Source organism: Rhineura floridana, chromosome 3 (genome assembly GCF_030035675.1).
Source record: "Rhineura floridana isolate rRhiFlo1 chromosome 3, rRhiFlo1.hap2, whole genome shotgun sequence".
NCBI classification, from domain to species: Eukaryota; Metazoa; Chordata; class Lepidosauria; order Squamata; family Rhineuridae; genus Rhineura; species Rhineura floridana.
This window is the reverse complement of record NC_084482.1, coordinates 54,754,432-54,765,177: the sequence shown is the minus strand read 5'-3', so window position 1 is coordinate 54,765,177 and position 10,746 is coordinate 54,754,432. Positions and strand designations below refer to the sequence as shown.

The 10,746-nt window shown below is 44.2% G+C and overlaps 1 protein-coding gene across 4 annotated transcripts; it reads right to left on the bottom strand.

Annotated features, from left to right (window-relative positions):
- Window positions 1-762: 762 nt before the first annotated feature.
- On the bottom strand, window positions 763-6,940 carry CANT1 (calcium activated nucleotidase 1). Of its 4 annotated transcripts, none has more exons than XM_061615835.1 (4): window positions 6,834-6,940; window positions 3,792-4,449; window positions 2,661-2,864; window positions 763-2,257 (listed from the first exon to the last, which is right to left on the bottom strand). In XM_061615835.1, the coding sequence occupies exons 2-4, from the start codon at window positions 4,426-4,428 to the stop codon at window positions 1,887-1,889; spliced, it is 1,212 nt and encodes a 403-aa protein (XP_061471819.1). In that variant the 5' UTR covers window positions 4,429-4,449; window positions 6,834-6,940; the 3' UTR covers window positions 763-1,886. The 4 variants fall into 4 exon arrangements, with proteins under 4 accessions (XP_061471819.1, XP_061471817.1, XP_061471821.1 ...); XM_061615833.1 differs by lacking the exon at window positions 6,834-6,940 and adding an exon at window positions 5,918-6,824; XM_061615837.1 differs by lacking the exon at window positions 6,834-6,940 and adding an exon at window positions 6,175-6,824.
- Window positions 6,941-10,746: the final 3,806 nt, after the last annotated feature.

Sequence of the window (10,746 nt, the reverse complement as noted above, 5' to 3'; positions counted from 1 at the left end):
GCAGCCAGTTGTGTTCTATTTAACTTATCTGACAATGTTTTTGATACAAACGGTTATCAAATTTTGATTTTGTGTGCCAAAGTTGCTTATTTTTATTCTGCATGCCTTGCACTCTTACATTGTGATCTGAATGTTATATAAACTTAAGAGCAAACACCAACACATTGATTTGATTTGGCACAGTTGATGTAAAGCACCACCACACACCTTAGACTGAGCAGGTCCTTTCAGAGATTTAGTTTTGCAACAAGCAAGTGCTGCCATCTAGTGACCACCATTTCTGAAATTCATCCTCTGTGTAGATTAGAAGCTATATTCTAATTTATGGTATAAAGTTAGGTACTATGGTACAGGTACTTTTCCATTCTGGGTGTCTGAATACATTTTTACACAGGAAGAAAGGGGCTGTAGCTCTGTGGTAGAGCACAAGTTTTGCATGCAGAATGTCCCAGGATCAATCCCTGCCATCTCCAAGTAGGGTTGGGAAAGACTACCATGACTGACTTGGTAACAAGGTAGCTATTTTACATACAAACAAATGGCACAGACTCCAACCATATACATTATGACATAAACCAGAAATCACTTGGGATTTATTTGGGGTACCTGAAGCCTAAATTCTCACAAGTTCGTTCATAAGAGTTGTGTTAAAAAACAGGCACCTTACATGTGTATTTTCTGTTTTGTTATGATCTATGGTAAAAGCATTAAAACATTACAATAATCCATAAGGTGCTTTCAGGCAGGGAGACTACCACAGACTTTTGGACTAGAAAAGCTGTTGATCATTTATTGTGAGAAATACACGTTTTGCTAGGGCTGATGTTAATGCTCAGAAAGGGAAGATCCTGAACCAGGAACACGTGCCCTGCTTAATCACGGAGGACAAAGAATGCCAAATGCAGCCAGAATAAATTAGGACACATCATTCCAGTTGCAGTACTCTCATAGGATGTTGGCTGTCTAACCCTGAACCATACCCACCTTGAAAGATAAAAGAAGAAAAAAGAATCCAGGGAGAACTCTCTAATGCTAGCCTGAGCAATGCATTATTGTGAGCAGTCAATTAACTTAAGTCCATTTACTTCATCTCAGAGTATGACTTAATCAGATACAAACCACTGTCCAAACGAGAACACTGGGGCCAGAGGTTGGGCCCCCGAGTATGACTTACGATATATACTTTTGGGTTCATACCTTTATGTAGTCTGGGGTATCTCAAGATTAGGAATGGCACACAGCAGCTAACTGAAGTGATCCCTTTGCCTCAGTCATAAGGGGGCTAACACTAGATCACCTTTTTGCTCCAAACAGTTTCCCCAGCTGTCCTGTTAACACCCCCTGCCCCACTATTATCTGACGCATTCCACTCCAGGTCTCATCTGTGATGTCCCATCGTAAAGAAGCACCGATCCAGTCAGGCTACTGTGGGATGGAGTGAGTAGGCCCAAATGACTGGATAATAGCCTTGCTGGATAACCAAATGCCAAGGTCTCCCCTCCTAGCAAAGGCACATGTGAATCATAGCAAGTAAAATAAAGGGAGAGGATCAAACCAATTATTCACATACATTCTGCAAGATCACCAGACTAGTTGAATAAAGCAGAGAGTTGAGACAAACCAGGAGAGTTCCTTGCAGGATGCAATGAAGCAGAAAAGAAATACTGCAGAGGCACTGCCCACCCTGCACCACTAGGGGTCAGCACAGAAACAGGCCACACTTCCAGTAGCAAGGTTGCTTTTATATAGGTGAAAACTATGCCATGAAAGAGTCCCATAATACTTCACAGCACAGTCAGAATTAGAGGAAGAAGCACAGGGCAAGCCTTCTGCCCCATCCCCACACACAGTTCATCTGCCCAGTCTCAAAGTATCCATTCTATCAATTAGATGAACTCAATGCCCTCATATTTGACAGAACCGATACGAGTTTCAGGTAGCAGGCAACGCCCATCCAACATGAAGGCGGTGATGTAGGTTGCCACGTGTCCAGCATCCTCCTCAGATTTCAGTGCCACAATTATCTGGTCATCAGTGTCAGGGACAAACTTGAAAGAGGAGAAGCCGTGTGTGGGGATGACATCACCAACGTGGCTCACAGTGATATCGACAAAGTCTGGGGTGGAACTAAGCAGCAAATTGGTGCCACAGTGCTCATCCTCCTGCTCATTGTAGCGCCCATGGCTAGCACGGCGTGGCAAAAAGAACCATCGCTGGAGTGTCTCGCTCCAGGAGGCAGACTCATGGATCAGGTAACCTGGGAGGGATGGAACAGAAGTGAACATCAAGTAGGAACGATGCCAGAGACAAATACAATGAAGCCACAGAAGGAATCAGTCCAAGGCAAGAGAATGGGGAAGATTCACAGGAGAATCAGGAAATGGCCACATCATACAACTTCCTGGGAATGGATGGTGGGTTGAACCACTATAGGCATTGATCACAGTGTCCACAGGAATAAAAAGGAAGCCCTTATTGCCTATTCCTCCCTGCTAAGGACACCCATATCCTGCCTCCCCAAATTCCACATCCTTGCTGACTTCTTTTTCTCATCAAACAGTCCCATTCCTACTAAAAAAACCAAACAACTTAAAAATGCTTAGAAAACCCAGAAACATAATTACACAGGTGCACAATTCTAGAAACTGCCCTCAGCTCACCTGGGGGCTTGATGCCAGCCGCTTTCCTCAGTGCATTGTAATGGGCCACCCAGTTCTCATGAGCCACATCACCTTTGTAGCCAATGACTTTCACCCACTCAGGGTTCTGGTTGAGTACTTCCCCTGTGGTTGTTGTCCATTCCTTGCCCAGGCCTCCTACGTACAGATGTTCATCCTTCACTGCCAGCCACTCAGCCTTAAAACCTGAGCAAAAACAGGAAACAGTTCAAGGCATAAGACAGGCCATTAACTGACTGGAACTGTCAGTGCCATGGGCAAACATATACGTCATGGCTATATGGAAATGTGCTCCCACAGTTCCTTTAAAAAGAGCTGAGTGGTGTGCGTCTATTGTGGGGAGGGGAATTCTCTTCCCAGGACTCTATTCAAAGTATAGTTGAATGGCACTTCAGCTGGTTATTTGAAGGACTGCCTCCTCCACCATGAATTTGCCTGCCTCCTGAATTCTTCACCTGTGGCCTTGCTCCACATGCTGTCATGTTCTGAGGTGGTTGAGATGCAGAGCAGGGCCTCTTCAGTGGCAGCTCTGCAGGTATGGAATTCCCTCCCTAAAGCAGCTTTGTTGGGTCCCTCTGAGTTTTAGCAGGATGGCAAAAACTTTCACCATGCTTTTGAACTACGTTTATGTCTCTTTTGTGGTTTTGTATCATTTTAATTGACCGGTATTTAGCCTTGCTGTTGATTTAATTGATTTTATGCTCTTGGCTTTTGGTTTTTAGATGTGATTGATCTTATTGTTGTTATTTTTATTGTGTATTTGTGTTTTTATTTCGGAAGTCGCCTGAAGTCGTCAGGACTGAAAGATAGAGTAAAAATATATATAAAGAATACTTTTCATTTAATTAAATAATTAATAAACAAAGAATAAGATTAAGAATAATAAGTCCTACAGCCCGGTTGTAATAAAAAGAAGGCACGCCACTGAGTCTGGAAAGCAGTTTAACCTCAGTGGAGGACATTGTGAGGACCATGGGGCCAGCCCTATTTGTGATAGAAGGCATGGCAATTCTGGGAATTCCATTTTTTTGTGGTCTCAGTTACATTTGAAACATTAAGTAATTGGGAGCATGACAGAGAAGTTAGGGAACCCAACACAAACCCTGAGCTCACCCTTGCCAACTGTGCCATCCCCATCGGACAAGATCACCCAAGGTACCACGTTGGTGCCATCAATCTGGTAGACTACCCCAGTGCGGTCATCCACAGCATACAGCTTGCCATTAAAGACTACCAGTTCAGAGAGCTCCATGCCACGCCCCTTCTCAGACAGGTGAGACTCCAGCATATGGTCCTTGGAATCCCACTCAATAGAGACATGGTCCCCACTGGCCGACAGTGTCAGGTAGCCTTTCTTCAGGTAGCTGAACCAGGTATGCTCACTGGGACTCTTGGAGTTCGTGTCAAGGTCAGCAATGAGTCCAATGCGGTAGCGCACACCTTCTGGAATCCGTTGGGGTGGTGACAATGGGTAGGTGTCATTGTACCGCCCAATGGACAGTGCACTGTGACCCCAGTTATGGGCATTGACAGGCACCGGTCGGTTTGCTGAGGGTGAACGCTGAAAGCAGAGGAAGAGCAGCACAAGGGCCAGGGCCAGAGCGGTTGCCACAATGGCCTTCCAACGCAGGCGGAAGCGGGGGTCAGTTGCTTTGGTCATGGACGCCAGCACTGGGAGGCTGCCCACACTAATCCGCAAGGGATTCAGAGAATCATCCCATTGCAGGCGTGGGCGGGATGGGACGGGCATGAGCCTGAGGTTCCCAGGAACCTGGAAAGAAAGAAGAGGGTCAGCAGGAACACAAAGTGGGTGCAGGCGGTTGACGTGCAACTATCTTTAAACTGATTAATTCCTTATTCACTCACATTACCAAGCCCCAATAAAGGTGCCTGTCTGAGTTACTGAAGAAAGTGCAAAATAGCTTACAGTCTATTATCATTGGCATTTTTATCCTGCTCTTCAGCCAAAAAACGCTCCCACGGCAGCTTATAAATATCAATGAGACAATCTAAGAGACACAACACAAAAGGAAAAGGGACACAAAAGGAGGACGGAGGAGCAAAAAAAGCTAGTTCAGGCACTAAGCCTTTCCTCCAAGGAACTCAAAGTAGAATAAATGTGTCCCCCTCCCCTTTTATTGTCAAAACAACCCTGTGAGGTAGGTTAGACTGAGACATAGTGACAGGCCCAAGGTCACCCAATAAACTTTGCATCTAAATGGGAATTTAAACTCTAGTCACACTGGCTCTTAATACACAAAAGCTGCCACTCATAGTTTGGTCAGAAAAATAGGACAGCCGAATCAAAAGAGCCTTAAAAATAAACAAAGGGTCCTCCTAAGTCACAGAAATTGTCAACAGTTAAAATTGGCCCACACCAATCAGTTAAGTAAAGCTTTACTAATTATCCAATTAAACTAAGTAGAGTTGCAATCCAAACAAAAAGCACACGGAAGCAGGAAGCAAGTAAGGAACAGAACAAGAAATGGGAGTGCACTGAGGTCACTGTTCCTTGCACATCTAGGGACACAAGCCAGAGCCTTGGGACCTAGCAACTGCCCTACTGACTCCAACTCCCCTCTCCTTTTTGACTAGGAGTTTCCAAAGCTATAACAAAGGCCCTTCACCATGAGGCTTTTAATTGCTGACTCTTTCACCTACCGACAATTCTCCCACCCCAGATTGGCTCTTTACATCATTTTGAGTAGCAGTTATGCCAGGGCCCCTGTGCTTTCCAGACCTGTTTGAGTGTTCCCAATTCATATCTTGCTGGCAGTTCTGGGGACCAGCCGCACCTATAGATTGCAACAGGTAGCAGAGCTCAGCTCCTCCCCAAATAGGATCCAGGAAATGTAGCCAGGAAATGTCACCAGGTCAAAGATTGTTGACTTGCCAAACCAGTTCTGCTTAAAGATGAAACAGACCTTTCTTCCTGTTCTGATCATACAGTGTATGTGGTATATACCGTGTCTCAGATTCCACAGAATCCAGTTTCCCCTATGTATATGATGGCTTCCGAGCACTATGACCTATATAATAGGGAAATGGCTGTCTACAAGGATAGTAAAACCTGCACTAGGTACAGCAGCATCATTGGACCAACAAATGAGAGGGAAATTGCTATTTGTTGCAAAATATTGAGTGTGCCCATGAATGACAGCCCAGTGTAAGTACTACATTCCAGGAGATGGGATACTGATACCAGAATTTCCACCAACAGTTCCACAGTCCTAATTTACCATGTCTGCCAGTCTTAGTTAAAGGTTCCATCTGCTGGGGCTTGCAAAGAGCTTACAACATTTCATCACTGATGACCTGATGGAATCAATGACAGAAGGTCCCCGGCGACTAAACGGCTGGAACAAGATGTACGCAGAAGCTGCAGCAACACCCTTGCACAAGGCAAACGTCTTTCTAAAAAGGTAGCAACAGCTCTATCACGTTAACATTTTTACACAATGCCCAGGAGAATTTCAAAACACTACAGAGGATGTACCAACGCAAGTGTCCAGGAAAGCCACCTCACCACTGGAGCATTTGCACGCAGGATATTTTCTTGGGGCTTTGGGGGGGGGGAGGTATTTTTGCTACTTTAAGGAGGGAGATGTTACAAATCCAGGTGTACTAACGCACGTTTAAAAGGGATTGCCCTGTAAAAACGAACTCCCCCTCCCCCGCTTCTTCTCCCGTCTGAGAGAGGTGACACAATCCTTTCAGAGTCCCTTGGATTTTTCAGAAGAAAAGAGGCAACAGGAGGTCGCTTGAGAAGCTGCATCCCGGCATCGCCTTGGGCCTGCGGGAAAGGAGGTCGTTGTAGTGCTCGCAGGAGAGGGACCTCCCGACAATACAGCCACAATCATATCCCCAGGTATCTGGCACGGAAGGCGCGCGAAAGGATTCGCCACGGTCTGCCCAGGGCAACACAGAGGCACTGAAGATGTGAACACGGGCGCTTTGGTGGGCTGGCTTGCACGCAATGCCCCGCCTAAACCCAGAGAAACGGGAAAGGGCGGTGGGTGGGGGCAGGAAAAATGAGAGAAGCCCCGGCAAACGCCAGACTCTTCCCCCCCTTCTCCAATCTCCTCAGTTTTCTACAGGGGAACCCAGGTGTCCGACAAAAGAAATACCCCCGCTTCCTCGCCACCAACCACTCACCGACTAGGCTCCTCCCCGCGCCGGGAACAACCGGAGGGAGGGAAGGCCTTTCTGCAGCACTCCCTCCCTCTCCCCGACGGACTACAGATCCCAGCGTGCATCACGGCCGGGAAACTACTACTACTACTGCTTCCGACATCCCCGCTGACTAACAGAGAGAGGGGAAAAGGCAGTCTTCTGTGAGGGAAAATGCTACTGTCGGCAGTCATTGCGCACGAAACCAAGGTTGGGGCAGTTTAGCCTGTCATCTTCCTAAGGTTGCAAAGAAAGAGCAAAGTTTCAAGAAAAGAGGACACGTTGGAGATTTTGGCTAAGTGGTGATAACGTGTGCTGTACAGCTGGGTGTCTTCTGAATGAGAAAATTGACATCTGGCAACAGTAACATCGCAAAGCAACAGAAATACCAAGGATTAATCCAAGGGCTAGCACAAACGTGCTTGTATGTAGTTAATTGGGTTCAGTGCCCTCACGGCCATTAGGAAATTATCACGCAATAAAGTGACAGCGAATTAAAATAACATATGATACACACGTTTTCCAGAAACCTTCCTTAACACTAACCATTAAGAATTGGTTATGTCTTTTTGGATCCCTCTCCCTTTAACTGGACTTATCTCTTGTGGCTAAGCAACAAATATGCCCACCTTTGTCCTGTTGGGTGCAGACGACATACCCAGCTTTGAACCTGCTTCAGCACCTATATTTTAATAGCTTGATCTGCTGATGGTCAACGTGTTTACTGCTGACTTATGCTGACTGATATTTAGAAAGGCACAGGAGTTTGCTGATATTCCCTCTTCTAATCTGCACACATATATTAAAGGTACCGCAGAAGTCATTTTCAGGCATTAATCTACAATTGTGCTGGAGGTGCAGGGCCTTGTGTGCCAGTCCCATCTTCTCCACCCACAACTTTGCCACATGGAGTGGCAAGGTCTGAAGGGTGGTTCTGTGTACAAGTATTGTGTACAAGTTCAGAAACCCAAATGATTCAGGGCTTGGGATTGCAGAGAGGTTCAAGTGAACACACTTACAAGCCCCCTTCTGACTTTATTGTTGAATGCAGCAAGGTCAGGGTGGAGGGAGTGATGTTGGCATCCTCCCCCCTAAACCTCCAGGTTGATTACAGATTGATAATGCCTAAATAAGGCTCTAGTCTCTCTGCAGAGGTTTTCACACACAGGGATTAGGATCTTGTGTCCGTCCACATATTGTTGGACAGGGGACTGAACATCAGCAAATCATGTCCTCTTGTCATCAAGCGAAGGAGAAAAATTCTCCACACCATGCATAATTTTATACACCTCTATCTTGTCCCCTCCCCCCTTGCTCACTTTTTTTCTAAACTAAAAAGCCCCAAATATTGTAACCTTTCCTCATAGGGGAGTTGTTCTAGCTTCATTATAATTTTGGTTGCCCTTTTCTGAACCTCTCCAGCTCTTTTTTGAAATGTAGTGACCAGAACTGTACACAGTGTTTCAAGTGTGGTCGCACCATAGATTTTATAATGGCATTACAATATTGGCAGTTTTATTTTCAATCCCTTTCCTAAGTGTTCAGGCCCTTTCCTATATCTGTCCTATTGGACACAAGACATGATTTGATGTTGAGTTCCTTGTCCCTAGCAAAGGTTGCAACCCGCAGTTTGGAGTGTGCTGCAACAAACCACAAGATTGTAATTATGCTTGTGCCACAATCTTCCTAAAACGTGTGGTCCTTTGACAATACTTAGGTATCACTTAATACCTGCTCTAAGGCAAGAGGTTTTTTCCTTCCTTCCATAATTGGAATGTAAAAATATAGTTCCTTTTTCTGTACCCTGTGTTTCTTGTTAAGTTTGTATATTGGAACATGTGCCTAGAAGATCTGCAGTGACTCAGAATAAAAGGACAAAGAACTCATGGTCTAAGTGACTAGAGATAACGAATCTATCCATCAACATAGTCATCTCTGACCTGACCTGAAGAAAGGGGCTTTTCTTCAGCTGGGTAGCCTGGATATTCAAGGAAACAGAGCAGTTGGAGGAGAAAGGAATTAGGGTGTGAGTAATGAGTGTTTGAAAGGATGGGATAAGGGAAAACATTGAACTCAGAAATTACCCTGCATAAGATTAAAAAAAAGTTAGAATGTAAATAAATAGAGCCCTTTCTATTTCATGAATGAAGTTCGCCAGCTCAAAAGCTTTGATGAAAACTGTGGCTTTGTGTTATTTCTCATTAAAAGTGTCTCTCCACTACAAAACATTTTCAGCTGCCTTAAAATATAACATTTAAATCCTGTTTGGTCACTTTACTTTCAAATAAAAGAGAAAGAGAGGGTGGGAAAGCCAAACATCTGGAATTGCTCACAGGGCACCATCTCTTTCTGAACGCTATGAGGTCAAGGCAGTCCAAAAGAGTTCAGGGCTATGTCCGGAATAAGTTGCAATTTTAGGACAGAAGAGTTGTTGTTGACATGATATTTCCTCTACCCACAGACAGTACTGCACTAACACATGTAGTGTTGTGGGGAAAGGCTGTCAGCCACTGTCTGGCCCTTGCCCAATCAGCTTCAAACCATGGGAAGGTGTGTAGCTAAGAAATAAATTCACTAATAGGCAAAAAACCTTGCAGTTTAAGAATGTACCTATAGCCCACAGCTATTTCTATCAAACTTTAAAAAGCAGGGAAATTGGGCAGCTATAGTGAATGCACCAGGGGTGCAGAAGACCTGACCTCCTCTCTGAGATATTGTACTGCCCCACAAATTGGTCAAAATGCAAACACCATTTGGGTTGGTCTTTCACAGTCTAATCCACTTCCTGTGTAGCTTGGAAGAATTTGGTAATGTGCCTCTGAGCATATGGTGAGTGGTGGCAACACCTGCCATCTCCAAAGATAGAGAATTATATTTTTGTATGTTTGTTGGTGCTCTTCTTACTTTGCTTCTTTCCTGTGTTACTAGTGTTTCTACAGAGAATCTAAACTAGAAAATTTTAATTCCCTCATTATTTATCCTAGAAATCTGTGTCAAATTTATTTTTATTAATTTCAAAGCCTTTTTATTGGTCAATGTCATATGATGGTGAAGACAGCCTTTTGTGTTTCAAATTGGAGGTTATGTTTTATTCCTATTTTAGGTGCATTAACAGTTGAATCTGAAGCTGCAGTTTGATGTAAAATCAGACTGATTCCAATATGTTACTACTTCAGCAATGACTCTTAGCTGTTGGAAAAAAGAGGATGCATGTTTTCAGCCTGCTATGTTTAAACCACTTCATTTAAGGCAAGGTGGGCACAGTCAATTAAAAACATAGAGCACACCTAGAATTTTGCTAGAACATATTTCACCTCCCACTGTTTTATCTTGTGCAAACTGAGACACTCCTGAGGTCCACTGAAGACTATTCTGCAGAAGTCAGTGCCATTATTCCACAATTATGTTTGGAGTTTTTTTAGTGTAAATTTTGCAAAGTGTTGCTGTATTTCACATATTCACAGAAATAGAAACAAAAGAAAATGATTTCCTATAGGAAACTTCACTAAAATTGCAAAGTAAATCAGACATATTTAAAGTGACCATCTGAATGATATCAACTGTCTTAATAATGTTGCTTCCTCCCTGCTAAAACAAGATCAGCACAGCATATCTCTTCTTTCTATTCTTTGGGCTGATTGCAGGTGTTGCCACCACTCACCATATGCTCAGAGGCACATGTTACCAAATTCTTCCAAGCTACACAGCAAGTGGATTGGACTGTGAAAGACCAACCCAAATGGTGTTTGCATTTTGACAAATTTGTAGGGCAGTCCAATATCTCAGAGAGGAGGTCTCCTGCTCCCCTGGTGCATTCACTATAGCTGCCCGATTTCCCTGCTTTTTAAAGTTTGATAGAAATAGCTGTGGGCTATAGGTACATTCTTAAACCACAAGG